Consider the following 20,834-nt stretch of genomic DNA (forward strand, 5'->3'; position numbering starts at 1 on the left):
GAAGTGTTAGATATTATTTTAGTTTAGTTTAGTATAGTTTGAGATGGAGTTTTGTTCCTGTTGTCCAGGCTGGAGTGCAATGGCACAATCTTGGCTCACCACAGCCCCTGCCTCCCAGGTTCAAGTGATTCTCCTGCCTCGACCTCCCGAGTAGCTGGGATTACAGGCACATGCCACCACACCTGGCTAGTTTTGTATTTTTAGTAGAGACTGGGTTTCTCCATGTTGGTCAGGCTGGTTTCGAACTCACGTCATACACCCACCTCAGCCTCTCTAAGTGCCGGGATTACAAGTGTGAGCCACCGCGCTCAGCCTAGATGTTATTTTTATTGTTACTCGTTTTAAATAAAATTAATAGAAATATGTAACCTGTTATATTAACCTGTTAACCTGTGTACAGTGAAACAATACAGTGGGAACTGTAGTATAAAGAGACTTAAGAAGAAGCTAATTATAACATTTTATGTGTCTTAATACATTAGTCCTCTAGACAATGTAATGAGGAGTCAGATCCTGAGACCTCAGGCGGAAGCACTGACGGCAGCATCTGCAAGTGCTGACCGGGAGACGAGTTTTGAAATAATGAGAGAGGGTTGCCTTCACTGACATTTTTGCAAACAGTGGACTTCTGCTATGTTCTGAATAAAGCAAAGTCCATTTTCCCTTAAGTTTACGCAGTAGTTTCATTCCAGGAAAATTTATTTTATATTAAAACCGTAAGGCCAGGAGCGGTGACTCACACCGGTCATCCCACCACTTTGGGAGGCCAGGGCAGGTGGATCACTTGAGGTCAGGGGTTCGAGACCAGCCTGGCCAAAATGAAGGAACCCTGTCTTTACTAAAAATACACAAATTAGCCGGGCGTGGTGGCAGGTGCCTGTAATCCCAGCTTCTCGGGAGGCTGAGGTGAGAGAATTCCCTGAACCCCGGAGGCAGAGTTTGCAGTGAGCCAAGATAGCATCATTGTACTCCAGCCTGAGTGACAGAGTGAGGTTCTGTCTCAAAAAAAAAAAAAAAAAAAAACCTATAAAAGTGCTTTCTTGTTTATATATGAAGTGGGATCAGATTCTAGGTTTGCGTGATCATAAACACCTTCATGAATTGAGTTGTGTGGGATTTGGGACAGTGCGAGAATGTCCTATGCATTGCAGGCTAGCTCACGTTCTTGTCTGCCAACCACTGACTAAATGTCACTAAGGCCCCCCCAAATGTCGTGACAATAAAAAATGTCCCATAGGGGGCTGCGCAGCCTTCGTGAGAACCATTCCAATAAAGGGTGACGGCTTTAAGTTCGGAAACCACCCGGCTGGCCCAGCTGCCTGGCCCAGTCGCCGTGAAGGAAGAGCCAGGATTTGAACTGAGCGTTTCTCATTCCCCTTTGTTACTCTTTGTATTTCCCTGAGCTGCCTGAGAAAGTCGGAACTGGCACTGTGTTGGCAGGGCCACTGGGAACTGTGGGGGCAGGAGGCTCACGCTGGGCCCGGGCTGTGTGTGCCTGCTTCTCCGAGCGCTGCTCACTGTGATGGGAGCTGGGGAGGAGGCCACCGCTGAGTTGGGGAGGGGATGGCTTGGTCCCCAGCCGGGCAGCTGGCCTTTTTTCTCTTGCCTGTTTGCCTCTTTGGGGATTGAGCATGGGTCAGGGACTAGCCTGGCCACGCCCTCAGCTCTGAACGACCTTCCTCAGACAGGGGTGGGTTTGCTGTGCGGTGACAGACCTTCCTCAGTCAGGGATGGGTTTGCTGTGCGGTGGATCGCTTGCTTAGCTTTGAAGTTTCCACCAGCTTCTTTATCTGGGCCCAGGAAAGTGTAGGTCAGAGGTCACTCACCTGCCCATCGGCTGATTGCAGCCTGCAGCGTGCTTTGGCCAGCATGCTGTGTGTGCGTGTGCGTGCGTTTCAGATTTGAAGTATTCAGCATTGTTAAAAAGTCAGGAGAAAGACGAATATTAAGTGAAATCAGGGAACAGAATGGTATGGTTAATGCGTGGATATCTGTGTAGCGACGACAGAGTCTGAAGGGTCCGCAGAAGACGTCACTGGCAGCTCCTGGGGAGCCGGTGGCTGTGCAGTTCTGGGGGGAATGAGATTCGTGGCTCTGTGCGCCCTCTGAATATTTTACCATGTACAGATATTACCTTTTCCAAACAAACTTTAATGGTGAGATTTCACATGTAACTTCAGATTTCTTTTATTTCTTGAAAAAATGGAAAGCTTTGATAACACTGGGTCACAGTCTCTTGTGACAACCATTGGTGGGATCTGAGCTCCCTGTTGACAGGGGTGTCCGCAAGCCCACCCCAGGCCCCACCCCTCCCTCTTGTCTTCTGCTTGCCGTGGCCCTGTGGGCACTTGGGTGGTGGCCCGTGGAGTGCTCTTTGGATTGTTAGGAGAGGCCGGGGGGTCAGGCACAGGGAGGAACTTAGCTCCGAGCTCGTCTGGCCCTGAGAGTTTTCTCTGTCACATCTGAGGAACCCATAGAGGGTCTCAGGGCACACTGCACCCTGCGGATACTTTTATCACACATTAGGAGTAAGAACACCTCGATGTTCCCAGAGAGACCACTGTTAGTTTTTAAAAGGTTTTCAAGGACTTTTGACCCCTGGAGACTTAGTGCGGGTGAGGAACGTGAGCACAGACGGGTGATCTGGGTTGTTCAGCCACAGATCACAGATTTCGGGAGCAAGACCCTGACTCCTGACTCCAGGGCCGGGGCTGTATCTCTGCCGCCCTCATTGTGCCCTGTGGCTGGCAGGAATGGGGCATGTGGGTCCAGGCGGTTCTTAGTAGCTTCTGTTGAGAGTTAGAAGGTGGTGTGAGCCCTTCCAGGCGGCAGTGTAGTGGGATGAAGGTGAGCCCAGGTCACTGGGGCAGGCCCCCTGTTGTCCCCCGCCACAACCCTTGTCCCTGAGCCACTCTTCCCTCCCTACAGAGGCTGGGAGGCGGCAGCATGCAGCCAGAGGAGGGCACAGCCTGGCTGCTGGAGCTGCTGTCCGAGGTGCAGCTGCAACAGTACTTCCTGCGGCTGCGAGATGACCTCAATGTCACCCGCCTGTCCCACTTTGAGTACGTCAAGAATGAGGACCTGGAGAAGATTGGCATGGGCCGGCCTGGTAGGTGGGATGTTGACTTGACTTGTCTTACCCCTGACCGTTTACGTCCTCTGTCCTCAGGACCACTGAGTGCATGGGTGGCAGCTGAGAACTCTGTCCCAGAGCCTGAGGCAGTGCAGGCTGAGAACTCTGTCTGTCCCAGAGCCCTGAGGCGGCACAGGCTGAGGACTCTGTCTGTCCCAGAGCCTGAGGCAGTGCAGGCTGAGGACTCTGTCTGTCCCAGAGCCTGAGGCAGTGCAGGTGGAGGACTCTGTCTGTCCCAGAGCCCTGAGGCGGCGCAGGCTGAGGACTCTGTCTGTCCCAGAGCCTGAGGCAGTGCAGGTGGAGGACTCTGTCTGTCCCAGAGCCCTGAGGCGGCGCAGGCTGAGGACTCTGTCTGTCCCAGAGCCCTGAGGCGGCGCAGGCTGAGGACTCTGTCCCAGAGCCCTGAGGCGGCGCAGGCTGAGGACTCTGTCTGTCCCAGAGCCCTGAGGCGGAGCAGGAGGGACATCAGTAGGTGCTGATGTGTGATGAGAACAGTTGGCAGTTGTAAAGGTGAATTGGAGTTTGAGCAGAGTGAGGCCTTCCCTAAAGCCGGCTACACAGGAGGCACTCCATGCCCCGTTCTGTTTGTTCTTACATAGAGTGTATGTCCTTGATCGCCTCTCCTTCACAAGCATCAAATTGAGTCTGTTCTCATCATTCTGAATACCGGGGCGGGGGGGGGTGTCCATGTCCAGAGATCTGTAGGGAGAGCGCTAAGGCTCAGATGGTTTGCTGATTCCCACTACCGCGCGCTTTCTCACTGTCTCACACGCACATGCATACACACATGGGCACATACACATGCGCACACACATGTGCATGCACACTTACATGCACGCGTGCGCACACACATGTACACATGCACGCACATGCACATGGACACGTAATGCATACACGCAATGCATGCACACACATGCACAAGCATGCACACGTGCACACGTACACACGCGCATGGACACGTAGATGCACGCACATGCACAAACATGCACACGTGCACACGTACACACGCGCATGGACACGTAGATGCACGCACGCACATGCGTGCACACGCACATACATGTATGCACACTTGCACACGTGCACATGCACAAGCATGCACACACACATGCAGACGCATGCACACACGCACAAACACGTGCACGCACACACACGCACACGCACAGACGCACACAAACAGGTTTGCTCTGATTTGAGCTCAACCCTTATCTTCGTATTTTTCCTAAAAGTGGGGGTTGTGGCATCTAAAAGTCGTGATCGTCATAGAACGTGAGAAACGTATTAGGGCATTCAAGTTAAAATAGCTTAATAGGTAGTCATGTGCTGAGTTAGACATTGACTTATGCTACTTTTGGCCTGGATAGTTGGTGTCTGATGCCAGTAGCATAACAACATTTTATGGAGGGAAAAAAACCTCAACATTGAGAAAATTCTGTTCATTACCTTGATTTTTGCCTGAGAACTGGGAGAAGCCCACACTTCAAGTTTGTGGTTAAACACCTTCACCCAGTTGGAGAGCCAGTGCCGGGGAGTGGGGTGGAGACCTTCACCCAGTTGGAGAGCCAGTGCCGGGGAGTGGGGTGGAGACCTTCACCCAGTTGGAGAGCCAGTGCCGGGGAGTGGGGTGGAGACCTTCACCCAGTTGGAGAGCCAGTGCTGGGGAGTGGGGTGCAGAGACTGTCTGGTCAGTCGAAGCTCCCGGTTAGTTGCGGTTGATTTCATTGGTATCATTGTGCTGAGTGGTGTCCAGTGGCAGACTCACCGCGAGGGGACCACAGGCAGCAGCCTCTCTCAGGGGTTTGAGCTGCCTTCACAGCGCTGGGTTCCCCACCCTCCCTGCAGGCCAGCGGCGGCTGTGGGAGGCTGTGAAGAGGAGGAAGGCCTTGTGCAAACGCAAGTCGTGGATGAGTAAGGTGGGTGAGGAAGTGGGAGGGTGGCAGCCTCGAATACCCCCTACCGCTTCCAGTCCTGGGAACCGTCCCCAACTCCCCAGCAAGTCGAATCTCGCCATTTTGCCGGCACTTTGTACAGAACCCCTGCATCCAGGGTCTTATCGGGCAGGGCACTTGCAGAGCTGCCGGGCTAAGTGTCTGTCTCTGCCAGATATGGACACGCAAGCAGCCTGTGTGTGGTGAGGCCTTCACAGCCCCTCTCAGCGCCTGGAGCAGGAGCTCATTGATAAGTGTGCCTTAACTTAGCCCTGCTGTGTCTGAGCGTTGGGGCCAGTGTCCAGCATGGGGCGGTGGACCGGTCATCTGTCCCTGCTGACAGCTTCCTTCCCCACCGCCTGTCCCCACCTCTCCCCACACCTTGTCCTAATTTGGGTCTGTGGTGTAGTGAGTCCCTGGTCTGACTCAGTGGAACTCTGCCCATTGTCTGGAAGAGAATGAGAGAGGAAGTGAGCCAGCCCCAGCCTTTCCTCCCCACTTCTGGCCTCAGGGCTGGGGTGGGGGGTGGGCAGGGCCGAACAGCTGGAGTGGGATTGGGCAGCAGAGATCCGGCAAAGGGGCTGTCTCTTGGGATCCTGTGGCTTTTTCTGGGAACCCTGTCCTGGTCCTTTGCCCGGGTTTTAGGGAAGGATGAGTAGTGTCGGGCTGGTGGAGGCCGGAGAAGAGAGCAGCGTGGTTTGCCGAGATTTAGGGGTGCCGAGATTTAGGGGTGCTGAGATTTAGGGGTCTTGGATCTGCCACTGGCTCTTGATAGGTCCCTGGGCAGTCAGGGGCCTCCCGATGGTCGTCTTTTGTCTTCAGGGAAATGATGCCAGGCCCGCTGCCCAGCTCATCTCCTACGGCTGTGGGAGGCCCCAGAGATAATGACTGTGAAGGGTCTTGTAACCTGAACATTGCTTGCAAACATAAGGAATTCTAATTACTGTGAGGAAGCACAGAGACCAGAAGAGGCCCTCAGATTTGAGGCACCCTAGCCCCAACGGACAAGGCTCCACCAGCTTTGGGGACGTGAGACCCAAACTGGCAAGAATCTGCAGCCTGGAGCCTAGGCTGTGGGTGCCTCGGTGGAGGCTGCCAAGTCAGACTGATGTGGCCACCTTTGACCCTCATGGCCTCCTTTCTTCTGTCCCTTGACCTTTGGCCCCCTCCCTGTCCACTCTGGCCTCAGAGTCTCCTCCACTCTTCCTTCTGTCTCAGCCCTCAGCTCGAGTCGCCCCTCCAGAAACCCAGCTGTCTTCCCAGGCCCTTCCCCAGTAAGGACTAGCTTCATCTGAACCACACACACTCATGGTTCAACCTCAGACTAAAATTATCCTCTCCCCTGGGCAGGATGAAGGACAGCCACTAGTGAGGGTGGAGACAGACAGCACCAAATGGTCAGGCCAGAGAAGGGGCCAGGGCTAAAAATGGACAAGGAGGTGTTTGTGGAGGCCCCTGCGGCTCCTGCACCATCTACATGACTTAGGGCTGGAGTCTGCTGGGCGGCGGGTGCAAGAAGGGAGGGTGGGGCAGGACTGGGAGGAGACTCAGACCTTGGGTAGGCAGTGCTGGGAGGGCTTTGGACTCTCCCTGTCCGCACAGCTGGGTGTGGGGCCACTGCAGCCACAGGCTGATGCCTGTTGGTCTTTTCCTGGCACCCACCTTGAGGCCAGCGTCAGGCTTTGAGTTCTGTATTTGGGGTGTGCCTGGACGGAGTGCAGCCCTCCAGTCCAGCGGCCCCACTGGCAGTTTGGCAAAGCCAGGACTTATCTGGAAGCTGAGCCAGGGATCACCAGGTGGACCCAGCAGGGTGGGACCGAGTGACTGACCCTGGGGTGTTGGATTCCATCTGGCCCCCGGCTGCCCTCAAACAGGTGTTCAGTGGAAAGCGACTGGAGGCTGAGTTCCCCCCTCATCACTCTCAGAGCACCTTCCGGAAGACCTCGCCCGCCCCTGGGGGCCCAGCAGGGGAGGGGCCCCTGCAGAGCCTCACCTGCCTCATCGGGGACAAGGACCTGCGCCTCCTGGAGAAGCTGGGCGATGGCTCCTTTGGCGTGGTGCGCAGGGGCGAGTGGGACACGCCCTCAGGGAAGACGGTGAGCTCTGTGTCCTGCCAGCGCAGCAGAGGCCTGGGGCCCAAGACTGGCAGTGACTCTTCTGACCCCACCTGGGATGTGAGTGGGACTGGGGATGCGTCACAACAGGATTTTTGGGTTTTTATTTTTTTGAGACGGAGTCTCGCTTTGTTGCCCAGGCTGGAGTGTAATGGGCACCATCTCGGCTCCCTGCAACCTCTGCCTTTCGGATTCAAGCGATCCTCCTGCCTCAGCCTCCTGAGTAGCTGGGATTACAGGTGTGCGCCACCACGCCCAGCTAGTTTTTATCTTTTTAGTAGAGATAGGGTTTCACCATGTTGGCCAGGATGGTCTTGAACTTCTGACCTCAGGTGATCTGCCCACCTTAGCCTCCCGAAGTGCTGGGATTACAGGTGTGAGCCACCACACCCAGCCCATGCTCAGGTTTAACTAAGCACATTTATTATTTCAACTGTAAAAATAATTTACTTATTATAAAAGTTTGGAAACTATTTGAAAAACAAGAAAAAAAATCGCCTGTAATCCCAGCACTAAGAGGAAGCAGAGTTGGCATTTCTGCCTCTTCCTCCCACTTTAGGTATTTTGTTGGATTTAGTTAAGATACAAATTCTAGATACAGCTTTTAAAATCTTGTTCTTTCTTCCTGGCATTGCATTTAACATTTTCCCCTCAGGGAATAACATGTGTGCACCACAGCATACAGTTCTGGTGTGACTGTTTCCTATGCAGAAGCCATGTTACTGCCCAGGTCACGTCCGGTGCATTCCCCGCACCTCAGAGGGCTCCTCATGCCCTGTCCACTCAGTGCGCCTGCGCCCTTCTCCCGGGGAGGCCGCTGTCACTCAGCCCTTCTCCCGGGGAAGCCGCTGTGCCGACTTCTAGCTCCACATATTTGTTTTTGGCATTACATTTAAAGCATTTTTCTTCTACAGCAAAAGAACTTTTAATACTCCATTTTATGACCACCCTGAGCAACATGGAGAAACCCTGTCTCTACTAAAAATACAAAACTAGCCAGGCATGGTGGTGCCTGCCTATAATCCCAGCTACTCAGGAGGCTGAGGCAGGAGAATCACTTGAACTCGGGAGGTGGAGGTTGCAGGGAGCTGAGATCATGTCACTGCACTCCAGCCTGCATCTCAAAAAAAAAAAAAAAAAAAAAATCCATTTTATAACATTTGAATATTCTCTCATCATACTGGTTATCTCTTATTTTTTGGTTGGTATTTAAGCCCAGCATTCCCCCAGGAAGGGGAGGCATGGCCGACGATGGCTCCTGAGGGCCAGCCCTCTGTCCTTCTTCAGCCAGGCCTCATGTAGAGCATGTAAGCCCAGGCACTGGTGGCGTGCTTACCCACTCAGATGAGTAGCTCGGAGGCAGGGATCATTGAGCCGAGTTGGAGGATGGAGCAGGTTGGCTCCGTGTGTCCGGGACCTGGCAGGTCCTGAGTCCTTGCACATCCCGCTCTGGACAGGTGAGTGTGGCTGTGAAGTGCCTGAAGCCCGACGTCCTGAGCCAGCCAGAAGCCATGGACGACTTCATCCGGGAGGTCAACGCCATGCACTCGCTCGACCACCGAAACCTCATCCGCCTCTACGGGGTGGTGCTCACGCCGCCCATGAAGATGGTGAGTGCTGTAGGCAGGAGGGGTGGGCAGGGAGAGGGTTCTGGTCCCAGATGTGTGGTGCAGTTACTGTCTCCGTCCTAAGGTCAGAGGCGCCCTAGATCCTACTTTGGTCCCCCCACCCTGATGGAGTAAAGGGGTTCACAAGGGCCCAGCCTGGTACGGGCTGTGTCTGCTGCGGTCCAGTCCAGGTCTGCCTCTGGATTTTGCTGGTGCTCAGTGTCAGCACCATGGGAGGGCCTGGCCATTGAGTTTAATTTGGGGAATTTATGTTTTATTTATTTATTTATTTTGAGACAGAGTCTCGCTTTGTCGCCCAGGCTGGAGTGCACTGGCACGATCTCAGCTCACTGCAACCTCCACCTCCTGGGTTCAAGCGATTTTCCTGCCTTAGCCTCCCAAGTAGCTGGGAGTACAGCTGTGCGCTACCACCCCTGGCTAATTTTTGTATTTTTAGTAGAGACAGGCGTTTCACCATGTTGGCCAGGCTGGTCTCAAACTCCTGACCTCAAATGATCCACCTGCCTCAGCCTCCCAACGTGCTGGGATTACAGGCATGAGCCACCAGGCCTGGCCAAGTTTTGGAATTTCTAGCCATTGCCTCTTTGAGCTCCTTCTCTCTGGGTATCAGTTTCCTCCATTGCCTCGAGGGAGAGGCCTGAGAAACTGCAGGACTCCTAGAGGTCCCCAGATAGCAGGCCAGGAAGGAGTGTGCAGCCTGGTTCTGGAAAGCCTTCAGGAAGGGGGCTGGGGGCCCAGTGTGGGCTGCTGAGAAGGGGCAGGGTCCTCCAACTCATTCCTCCTGCCTCCTCCATGGCCTCAGGTGACAGAGCTGGCACCTCTGGGATCATTGTTGGACCGGCTACGTAAGCACCAGGGCCACTTCCTCCTGGGGACTCTGAGTCGCTACGCTGTGCAGGTGGCTGAGGGCATGGGCTACCTGGAGTCCAAGCGCTTTATTCACCGTGACCTGGCTGCCCGCAATCTGCTGTTGGCTACCCGCGACCTGGTCAAGATCGGGGACTTTGGGCTGATGCGAGCACTACCTCAGAATGACGACCATTACGTCATGCAGGAACATCGCAAGGTGCCCTTCGCCTGGTGAGGGGCAGGTGCTGCCAGCTCACAGGGTCCCTGCAGACCCCGGCCTCAAAGTTCCGGGGCTTTCTTGACCCACCACAGCCCCTGGTTTTGCTTGGGCCTGTCCTTGTCTCTTCTAAGCCTGGGGTGCCCTCCTTTGCACCCATTCACTCACCATCCATCTAGGAATTCTTGAGGGCCCACATGCCAGGATCTGGGTGCTGGAAAGCACAGGGATAGATGCTGTGGGGCTCACCAAGGGGCATTGCTCGGTGGGGTGTTGCAGGGATAGATGCCGTGGCCTCACCAAGAGGCACTGCTCGGTGGGGTGTTCAAAGGCTTCCTGAAATGTCAGGGGAAGTTTGCCAGGGAAAGACTCGTTGGTAAGCACGCTCTAGGTAGAGCTAGTGGTAGACAGGCCAGGCCACAGCAGGCCCTGTAGAGGGGCCAGGGCTGCTCACCTGTGCACTGGGGGTGGTGCTTGGCCTTGCCCTGGCCCCTCTGTAGGCTTATCCTCTGCTGAGACCATTGTGGTCCTCTGGTGCCAGAAGCACCCAAAGGACTGTGATCTGCCTGCTTTAAGGTGGGAAGGGTTTTTCCAGTTCTGCTTGCCCGAGCGGTGACTGGGCAACCCTTATGATCCGGAACGCATGGTCATCTGAAGGAGCAGCTGGCTTTCCTCCTAGGGCAAGCGTAGGTCTTAGATTATGCCTGTTGTCCTGCAGTAATTCATAGCAGCCTCTTTTGTATTCAGGCATCCTGGTTTGCATGGTAATGTGTTAATACAGTTGCCTTTAAACAACACGATGAAGGGAGCGGGTTACTGTGTTCTCTTTTCACCGACGAGGATAATGAGCCTTAGAGGTCTCAAGAGACTTTCCTGGCCCCATCCCCTTTGAGGGGCAGGGCTCGCTCTGGGTCCCTGTCTAGGCGCCACCCTCCTCCCTGCACCTCAGCCCACGCCGGGATGTCCGTTTTAACCTCACCACAGAGGCACTTCCCCTCCCCCGGGGGGTGCCCAGAACCAATGTATTTGGGTGAAGCCGGTATGACTGTTTCTACCCATTTTGGTTCTTCCCCAGGCCCTATCTGAATTTCCCACCCACTCCTTCCTGCCGAAGGACCCAAATCCCAGGATCCCGCCCCAAATCTGGGAATTGTCATCCTCCCACCACAGTCAGAAAACAGCCTGTGATCTTCTCTCCCTGCCCCGTCCTAGAGCCTCTGACCTCCTTCATTTCCCTGCTTCTCTGGCTGGGAAGCTTCTCCTCCTCTTCCCACGCCAGGCTGCAGTGAGTAAGATACCTGGGCTTAGGTGATTTTCCCCACGTCTGTGCACCGTGTTGTCAAGGAGTCCTGCCCACTTCACACGGCGCCCCCAGGACCCACTGCTGAACGTGGCACAGGGTCACAACACGTGTTTGCCGAATGAGTGTTTTAAGTCCCCAGGGCGGACGCAAGTAGGGTGTTTGAGAGGCCTTCTCTTTGACCCCTGCCTCTGCCAGGTGTGCCCCCGAGAGCCTCAAGACACGCACCTTCTCCCATGCCAGCGACACCTGGATGTTCGGAGTGACACTGTGGGAAATGTTCACCTATGGCCAGGAGCCCTGGATCGGCCTCAATGGCAGTCAGGTGAGGGCTGGGAGGTGGCTGAATTCCATTCCCAGCCTGCAGCCCGGCCCTGCTGGAACTGCCTGTCACCCGGGGACTCCCTCCCCCCACGCCCCGTATCTGTATGGCCTCAGGGAGAGCCCAGCAAAGAGACGGGGAGGGAAAAGCTGGGGCCCGCCCTCCTTTGCTAGCCCTTGCCACATCCACTCATTCCGAGGCCCCAGACCTGGGAAGAAGGGTCTAGGGCTCTGGAGAGGGCCCCTCCCGGGCAGGCAGATCCCTTCTTTGGAGGCCAGGCCCGGCAGCAGCTGCTGCAGCTGTGGATAGGCCGGAGGGAAGGCGGGAAGTGAAGGGCTGGGTGCTCTGTTTGTCCTCAAACTCTGCACCTCGTCACCTTCAGATCCTGCATAAGATCGACAAGGAGGGGGAGCGGCTGCCCCGGCCTGAGGACTGCCCCCAGGACATCTACAACGTCATGGTCCAGTGCTGGGCTCACAAGCCAGAGGACAGACCCACATTTGTGGCCCTGCGGGACTTCCTGCTGGAGGTGAGGGACAGGTCAGCCCAGGAGAGCTGGGGTGTCCAAGCTGAGGGGCTACCCAGGCGTCAGTCCCAGAGCTGGCAATGACCTTTCTCTTCCCCCAGGCCCAGCCTACGGACATGCGGGCCCTTCAGGACTTTGAGGAGCCAGACAAACTGCACATCCAGATGAATGACGTCATCACCGTCATCGAGGGAAGGTAGGGAGTGCGGGGCTGGGCCCGCCCTGGGATCGCTTGAAGGGCACAGGTCGGAGGGGCCTGTGGACAGATCTCTTTGGCCTTCAAGATTCCCTTGGCCACACACAGGCTGGTGGTTGGGCCTGAACCCTGCAGTGTGAGGGGAGGACAGGCCTGCCTCCATCTCCCTAGTGCCTTTTCCTGCCCAGCTGCTTTCCACCACCCTTTCCCACTGGGCTCCAGCCCTGGCTCTGTGGTTGGGCCAGGCTGCCTTTACGGAGGGGCAGGGAGTGGCCTGGCCTGGCCTGGGTGGCAGCAGCGCTCTGGACTCCTGTGCTTCCTCCCTGCTTCTCTCCCTGCTTCTTCCTGGCACAGGGACTCAACCTTCTACCTGGGTGCCTTTCAGTAGGTGAAGCAGCCCAGCCTGCCCTCTTGCCAGCTTTCCATCCTTCCTGCTGAGCCCACTATGTGCTCCCAGGCCGGCCTCCAGCCTCTGGTCCTCTCTTCCCATCTCCCCTTGGGGAGACCCTCTCTATACCTAACCCTCCTCCCAGAGCCTCTCTAGAGCCCCGTCTTCCCTGAGCCCCCGCAGTTCTAGCGCCTATCCTGAGGCCCCACCCACTGCTGACCCTGCCTTCTGCCAGCTGATCCCCAGGTGTCTGAGGAACTGGTGGGGCAGGGCAGGGGTTTGAGGTGCCTTTGAGGCAGCGGGGAGTAGTGAGGACCAGGAAGAAGAGTGAAGTGGAGGAAATTCCCTGTACTCTCAGCCCCTGTGACTCAGGCCAGGCAAGGAGGGGGTGGGGCTGCTTCCCAGGAAGCCTCTTCCACCTACACTGCAGGTTTTAGGGGTCTGCAGCCTTCGGTGCAGTCCTGTGCCTCTTGGGGGTGTAGGGAGGAGACCTGGGGGGCGGCATGGAGTGTGACCTGTCCCACGGTGGCCCCAACACCCCGAGCCTTCCCAGGCCCGGCTCCCTCACCTTTGGGCCCAGGGTCCGGGAACAGGAATGACATACTGAGACGGCAGGGCCTGTGGTTGGGGGTGTTATGCTGGGGAAGAAAGCAGAAGGTTCTAGAAAGAGAGGCTTGGAGACAGGAGGCACACAGTCTGCAGGTTTGGAGCGGAGGGGTCAGGGATGGGATTGCAAGCGTGGCGCTCTGGGGAGATGAAGTGTGGGGGTCCCCTGGAGGTACCTGGCAGGGCCTCCAGCCCAAAGTTCAGCCCCACGTCCACGTCCACCTCCACGAGCTGGAGAGCCGTTGGCCTGGCCCCTCTTGTGCTGCCGCCGGAGCCCCAGATCTTTACCGCCCGCTTCCCTTGCTCTCAGCAGGAGCCTGTGTGCCTGCCAGTGTCCCCAGGGGTGACTCGGAGTGGCCTGTGTTTGGGGCGTGTGTCTCTGGAGCTGGTGCTTTAGGTCACCGACGGGGCAAGGCGGGCAGTGGGAGGGGCCGGGAGCGGCTGCTCCCGGGAGGATTGTGGGTGCGCCCTGCCCTGCCCTTCCGTCGAAGGCTCCTGTTAGCCCCAGCGGCTGGTTCCCTGTGGCTGCTGCTGGGGGCTCCTTCCCCGGGGCCACCAGCTCTGGCTTGGACCACAGCACCTGCCCTCCGTGCTTGAAGCTGCTCAGGAGGTGGGAGGTGAGGGGCAGGAGGCCACGACAGCCGGTGAGGCTTGGGAGCGGGCCTGGGTGTCCGTGGTGGCAGAGCTTGATTCTGCCCCCTTGTTTTCTCAGTCCCTGAATATCTCCATGTCTGTGTGGCTGCCTCCGTCTCCATGTCTCTGGACAGATGGCTCTGTCTGTGTCTTTGGGCCTGGCTTTGCACATGTGGGTCTCTGTGTTTGGGCCTCCCTCCTCGCCTGGCCTTCTCTTCGCAGTGACTTCCCGCTTGCTGTGCCCAGCATGTTTCCTGGTGTGGAGTCTGGGAGGCCACCTGCCCCAGCTCTGACTGAGTCTAGGCTCAGTCCTTCTCAGGGTACTAGGCTGTGGGCAGAGGGAAAACACCTAGGTGTTTCATGCTCTGTTAGATTTGGAGACACAGTTGATGACTGGTCTTTCCTGGGGGCTCATTTGGAGGAAGGGATGGCTGGCAGCACTTCTGTTCCGCATACAGAGCGGGTGTTGGAATCCATTGCGGGTCCTTGGCCTGGTCTGGCTCTGGAGCCTCGGCTTCCTGTTGGGGGTGAGAGCCAGGCATCCTGGTTATCCCTCCAGGCCTGGGCGCCTGGGACCCCCAGAGAGAAGAGCAGGCGGGCGTTGAACAGAATGTCCGGCATTGGTTGAGCCATTTCTGGACTACCTCCGGCCAGGACAGGAACACGGTGCTGAGATTTCCAGAGCTGGGGTAGCCTTAGGCAGTTCTCAGCACCCGGCCTCTGTTTTCCATCTTGTCTACCCCAGAGACGCTGACCGGAGGCTCAGGGGCAGCAGGAGGTAGAAGGTTCATGCTGGAGGTGTTGGACCCTTTTCCTGCTTCCCCAGAAAGTCCTCATCAGCCCCTGCTTCAGTCACTGCCTGGTGGCAGCCCTGGCCCTCCCATGGCCACAGGGACTCTGGCCTGTTGGTGGTGGGAGAGAGAGAACACGGACAGGTTGGGCCTGGAGGGAAGGGCTGGCCTCGGTCCCCTCTGGGCTGCTGGTACCTCGGCCACACTGAGCCTCACACGGGTGTGTGTGGGCTGTGAGAAGTGACACCGATCCTCTTGGGGGAGAAGCTGCCTCGGAATGTGCTTGGGTGCCATCCTGAGGGGTGTTTCTTGCACACATTCTCTGTCCTCTTACTCCTTCGTCCAGGAGCAAGCATGTTTTCTGGAGTGGTGTCAGGACTCCCGGCAGCCATGGGGGCTCTTGCCTCGGCCACGCCTGCACTAAGGGAGGTGGGCTTGGTGTCTCCTTTCCCTCGCAGAAGTGGGTCCCAGAGGAGGCTTCTGTGCCAGGAGCTGGGCAGTGCTGGTGGAAGGGAAAGGCCAGAGGGAGTGACCTGCCTTGGGCACGTCATGCTGCTCTGAGTGAGGTCTCCGCCTCGGCTGCGTTCTCACCTGGTTCATGAGCGCCCTGAAGAGGTGGAGAGCAGAGTCCAGCGTCTGGCCCCGGGCAGCCATCGGGGAGCCCGTGGGTGTAGCAGGGGAGCCGCAGCCCGGCTGGTGCCGGGGTTCCTCCCCCACGGGCCGCCTCGGGAGGCTGTGTGCGCGCTGGGGAGCCCTGGCTCTGCTCCTTCGAGTAGCCCTGTTTTTCGGATGGGACTTGTCCCTTCTCGGGGTGTTGTCCTCTCTCCTTCCTTCCCACCCTGCAGGCAGGCTGGGAATCACAGGGTGGCTGTGTGTGGTGGGGCGGGGCCCGTGGCCCTTGTATGGGAGGCTGGACCCGGGGAGCCTCCTGCCTCCCCGCGCCCCCCGCCCTCCCTGCACCTCCCCGCGCCCCCTCATGCCCCCCAGCCCCAACCTCCCCCGCTTTCCACATGCCCCCCCACCCCCCAAGCCCCCAACCTCCCTGCAGCCCCCCCAGCTTCCACATGCCTCCCCATGCCCCCCCAGGTCCCCAACTTCCCTGCGCCTCCCCCCGTGCCTCCAGGCGCCCCCTGCACGCGCCACCCCCCCCCCGCGCCCCCACGTGCCTCCCCGCACCCCCCCAGGCCCCCAACCTCCTTGCGCCTCCGCCTGCCCTGGCGCCTCCATGTGCCTCCCGGCGACCCCTCAGGCCCCCACCCTCCCTGAGCACCCCCCCCCCGCGCCTCCACTCGTCCCCCTCCACGCACCCGCCCCCCCGTGCCTCCATGTGCCCCCCAGACCCTCAACCTCCCTGCGCCCCCACCACGCACCCTCCACCTCCCTGCGCCCCCCGTGCCTCCATGTACCCCCCGCTGCCACGTGCCCCCCCCCACGCCTCCATGTGCCCCCCAGGCCCTCAATCTCTCTGTGCCTCTCCCCCAGTTCCTCCACATGCTCCCCTCGCGCCGCCCCCCGCCCCGCCTCCACGCCACCCCCCCCCCGCCCCGCTCCTCCCTGCGCCCCCCGGCCCCCAGCCTTCCTGTGCCTCCCCCCACTCCTCCACGCGCCCCCCCCCACGCGCCTCCACGCCCCCCCCACCCGCTCCTCCATGCACCCCCCCGCCTCCACGAGCTTCCCTGGGCCCCCGCCTCCCCTCACCTCCCACCCCCCTGCGGACTGTGGTGCTCTGGGGTTTGACTTTGGTCTCTGGGATGGGCTGTTCCCGGAGTCAAGCCGCTCCAGCCAGGCCTGGTCACCTCACAAGGCTGTGGGTCTGGGTGCCCGCGCGGCGCCGCCTTCTCCATCCTCTCTCCTGGGCTTGACTGTGTTTCAGGGGAGCCCTTCCTCAGGCTTTGGCCCTGGGACAGGTGCAGCGGGGGTTGGTGGGGAGGGTGTGCAGTGTGGTGCCACACGTGTCCACCCCAGCAGCACGGGACTATCACCGCCCCCGCCTGCGCAGACGCTCTGCCCACGGCATCACTTATGAGCAAGTCCAGCACGGAGGCGGGAGCCTCACAGCCTGTCAGAGCCTTTGGGTGTCAGGAGTGTCTTGGGGAGCCCTGTGCTTCCTGGCGTGCGTTCCCTCCCACTGCCCCTGCCCTGGCCCCTGCCCTGGCTTAGGCCGCAGCAGCAGAGGTTTCGTGTCTGAGGTCAGAGGGGGACTGAGGTCAGAGGGGGACTGAGGTCAGAGGGGATTGAGGTCAGAGGGGATTGAGGCCAGAGGGGGACTGAGGTCAGAGGGGACTGAGGTCAGAGGGGACTGAGGTCAGAGGGGACTGAGGTCAGAGGGGACTGAGGTCAGGGGGGACTGAGGTCAGGGGGGACTGAGGTCAGAGGGGACTGAGGTCAGAGGGGACTGAGGTCAGAGGGGACTGAGGTCAGAGGGGACTGAGGTCAGAGGGCACTGGCAGCCCCACTGTCTGGTCACTGTGGGAGTCCTGAGTTCCCTTTTGGACTTCTTGTTTTAAGACACAAGTAGAGCCCCTCCTGAGGAGACGGGGAGGCTCCCGCAGGCCTGCCAGGAGATGATAGAAACTGCTGGAAGCATGTGAAGTGGTGGGAAGGCCTTGAGTTGCCCGGAGTGCTTCTAGACTCTCACGGGTTTGCATGCAGGAGGCAGGTTGTAGTTGGAGGCCTGGCCCCCAGCCCAGTGCAAGGTCCTCGGTGTCCCCTGACACCCCTACACCTCTCAGAACTCCTGGAACCCAGCCGAGGAGTGAAAGCCAGTGGCCAGAAGAGGACTGGGGCCCGGCCTTGCCAGGGGACTGACTGGGGAGCGAGGAGGAGCTGTGGTTGGGGCACTGGCCCTGCAGACCTGAAAGCTGGGTTTGGGTCCTGGGTCTGCTGGGATCTTTCTGGTAACTGTAGACAGGTCATGTTGCCTGCTGCAGCAGCGTGCCTCCTTATTTGCAAACCGTAGGGAAAGTGCCTGCTGCAGCAGCCTTCAACGTGCCTCCTTATTTGCAAACTGTAGGGAAAGATGCCTGGCCCACCTAGAGAGTTGAGGGTGAGGCCGTGTGCAAACAGGCCTGTACGGGGCATGGTGGGTCACGGGGCTGTGGGGGAGGAGGGCCGGTGGCAGACAGTTGGTCCTGAGGCCTGAGCCCCATCCTCGTTCTGCCACAGTGGCCAGGGTGTGAGGAGGGTCCCTGTGCCGGGGCTGCCCGCCACGCCTCGAGTTCACTGTGCCATCTCTGTCGGGCAGGGCCGAGAACTACTGGTGGCGTGGCCAGAACACGCGGACGCTGTGTGTGGGACCCTTCCCTCGCAACGTGGTGACCTCCGTGGCCGGCCTGTCAGCCCAGGACATCAGCCAGCCCCTGCAGAACAGCTTCATCCACACGGGGCATGGCGACAGTGACCCTCGCCACTGTTGGGGCTTCCCAGACAGGATTGACGAGTGAGTACCGGGCGGGGATGGATGCCCCGCTCAGGACTCCAGGGCCCTCAGCACGGCACACATAGGCGGAACCTGTTCTTCACCTTTCGCTCGGGCTTCAGCCCCGGACCCGCCACTCTCCCCTCCTCACCCCTGGCCTTACCCTCGGGAAGCTGTGGAACCCTAGAAAGCCCAGCCTGGTGGGGGTTCTCCAGGGGAATGTGCTTTCCCTGCCATTTTCAAGCTTCGGGGGGCTGATCTCCTAACTCTGAGACTGACTTCATCTGTGAAATGGGTCCACCCCGCCGACGAGGGGAGGGCTGTAGATGCAGTCTGAATTCGAACGTGCTGCTCAGAGGCAGGGGTCCTGAGAGAAGCTTTCCTTCCCATCACAGATGAAAGTAGGGTCAGGAGTTTCTGAGGATGGAGTCCTGTTTGGTGGAAAGGTCCCTGGAGCTACAGCTGTAACCCCTCTTGGGATCTGGGCCTTAGGAAAATGGACTTGGGAGGAACCCAGTGGAAGCTGCTGAGAGGCAGAGCTTCTCCCGTGACCCCCCATGACCCCCGTGACCCCGTGACCCCTGCACGCGAACAGTGGTTTTCCTTCACCTGCCGGTGGTGCCAGAGTCCTGGAGACGTGAACCCACTGGCTCGGGCCCTGGGGATGTGTGCAGGTGCACGTGGGAGTGAGCCTGCTTCCCAGAACCAGAGCAGGTCTGGGACCTTGGGGACTGCAGAGGGAACATTAGGTGGCAGGTCCGCCTCCCAACCGCACAGTACTCTACAGAGTTCACTCCATACCTGGGAGGGGCGCTGCCTCCTGTGTAAGAGGATAAGGCCACTGAGGGGCATCTGGGAAGGACACACAGAATCAGTCGCTTCCGGGAGGCTACACCCCAGGGAGGCCCTGGAACCTTCTTCCGCCAGGCCTCCAAGCCTCTCTGCCGGCCACAGGGGGATTCCAGGTCCCTGGCCTCTGCAGCCCTTCTCCTGCTGACGTCTGATACTCTGGTCTGTCCTGAGAGGCATGGAAAGCAGGGGCCTTCACCCACCGGACCCCCACACACCAGAACCCCAAGCTCACAGGGCTCAGCCCATGTGTTTTGCCTAAAAAGAACCCAGCAAGGGCCTGAGACTTGGGGTGAAAGATTGCAGACACCTCCGGGAGAGGCTGGTGCCCTCTGCCCCACTCCTGGCATGCCGTGGCCAGCCCAGCCCCATTCCTCCGGGCTTTAATCAGCCCCAGTGACTAAGTCGTAGATACTGACAGTTGGTGTAGGGATGGAGGGTGGATCCACAGCAGGACAGGTGGCCCAGCCTCTCCCGCACCTCCTGGCCATGTGTGAAAGGGGTGCCTCCTGCCCGCCCTTGCCGGGCCCCGTAGCTGACGTGCCCTGTTCTCAGGTCCCCATCGTGGCCTGCGGGACAGAAGTGTGTGCCCTCCCGCAGCTGCCTGGTGTGGGCTGGGGACCTGGGGATTGTGGAGGACACCTCTGCCCTTGTAGGGTGCAGTTGGAGCCCCTGAAGTCCTAGGCTTTCCAGCCTGGGGTCAGATGTCCTTTCTCTGCCCTCTCTCCAGGACACCCTGGTGTCTCTCCTCTGGTTCCAGCTGAGATGAGTGGTCAGGATCTGTGGACTGGGAGGCGGGAGGCCTGCACTCCAGACCTAAGAAGGGGCTCCGATAAGATTCTGCCGCCCCTCCACATGCTTCCCCTGCCTCTCTCCCCCACAGACTGTATCTGGGAAACCCCATGGACCCCCCGGACCTGCTGAGCGTGGAACTGAGCACCTCCCGGCCCCCCCAGCATCTAGGAGGGGTGAAAAGTAAGATCCCCTCTGCTCCTTGGTGTCCCTAACTCATTGGCTACTCAGGAAGGAGCCCTGTCTTCACAGGCCACCCTGAGCCTGCTGTTCTGGCTCTGGGGACAGTGGGGTCAGGGCAGCAGGCGGGACAGCTGTGTCCCTGGCTCTGGCTGGGCGTGGGGTGGAAGACAGGCAGCTGTATCCGCTGAGGTGGGCCTCCTCAGACTGGGTCTGCAGCAGCCCCGTCCGCCCCGGCGTCCCTCCTCCCTCCTTTCACGGCCAAGCTCAGATCCTGGCTTTCCTCACTTCCCCCTAATCCTGCTCTCCTGTCCCAAGCCAAACCCCCACCATGCTCCGGCTCTGCCTGGAGCCTCCTCCATCTCCCGGTTCTCTGCCTGTCATACCAGACTGCCGTGTTCCTCATCCTGCCGCCCGCGGCCTCCCGTGTGCTGGGGGCTTGTACATTCACTCGCCCCCATTCACTTCTCTCCCTTCCTCTCTCTCCACACTCTGCCCTGTCGTCCGGCCGTCTTCCTCCCTTGTCCTCTGTCCTGTTCCGTCCCTCTCCCCCTGTCCGCATGGCCTTTCTTGCAGGGGAGCCTCCACCTCGCCCACCTCAGCCTGCCTTCTTCACTCAGAGTAAGTGGGGCTGCTCCCGATGCCTCGGCCCCCGCCCCCGCCCCCTCTCTCTCACTCCTCTCCTGGAAGGTACAGAGCCCGGGCAGCTGGGTGGGAGGGGAGGCTGGTGTGTGCTGTGAGCTTCCGCGGCTGGCCTGGCCTAGCATGCCTGCCTCCTCCAGCCTGCCCCCCCGAGTCTGGGCTTCGGGAGCACGAGTGTGGCGCTGGCTTCTGCCTCGGCCTCGCTCCCTCTCAGACCTGCCTGGGCTTCTGGAGCACGAGTGCAGCTGAGGCTTTCACTCCCTCTCAGACCTGCCTGGGCTTTGGAGCACGAGTGTGGCCCTGGCTTCTGCCTCGGCCTCACTGC

General features: G+C 59.0%; 1 protein-coding gene across 13 annotated transcripts in view; it reads left to right on the top strand.

The window, feature by feature from the left end:
- TNK2 (tyrosine kinase non receptor 2) overlaps window positions 1–20,834 on the top strand; it is a 43,547-nt gene that overhangs the window by 17,868 nt on the left and 4,845 nt on the right. For 5 of the 13 annotated variants that reach the window (XM_033213205.1, XM_033213201.1, XM_033213203.1 and 2 more), the window contains exons 2-11: window positions 2,929–3,109; window positions 4,973–5,043; window positions 6,933–7,154; window positions 8,630–8,782; window positions 9,603–9,880; window positions 11,365–11,491; window positions 11,871–12,017; window positions 12,116–12,210; window positions 17,873–18,067; window positions 19,779–19,870. In XM_033213205.1, the coding sequence (XP_033069096.1) occupies window positions 2,947–3,109; window positions 4,973–5,043; window positions 6,933–7,154; window positions 8,630–8,782; window positions 9,603–9,880; window positions 11,365–11,491; window positions 11,871–12,017; window positions 12,116–12,210; window positions 17,873–18,067; window positions 19,779–19,870 (1,543 nt within the window). In that variant the 5' untranslated portion in view covers window positions 2,929–2,946. Of the gene's footprint in view, window positions 1–2,928; window positions 3,110–4,972; window positions 5,044–6,932; window positions 7,233–8,629; window positions 8,783–9,602; window positions 9,881–11,364; window positions 11,492–11,870; window positions 12,018–12,115; window positions 12,211–17,872; window positions 18,068–19,778; window positions 19,871–20,443; window positions 20,558–20,834 lie in introns of all 13 variants that reach the window. The other 8 variants (XM_033213198.1, XM_033213193.1, XM_033213196.1 and 5 more) reach the window with 4 other exon arrangements.

This window comes from Trachypithecus francoisi, unplaced genomic scaffold, assembly GCF_009764315.1.
Source record: "Trachypithecus francoisi isolate TF-2019V2 unplaced genomic scaffold, Tfra_2.0 Lachesis_group0, whole genome shotgun sequence".
NCBI classification, from domain to species: Eukaryota; Metazoa; Chordata; class Mammalia; order Primates; family Cercopithecidae; genus Trachypithecus; species Trachypithecus francoisi.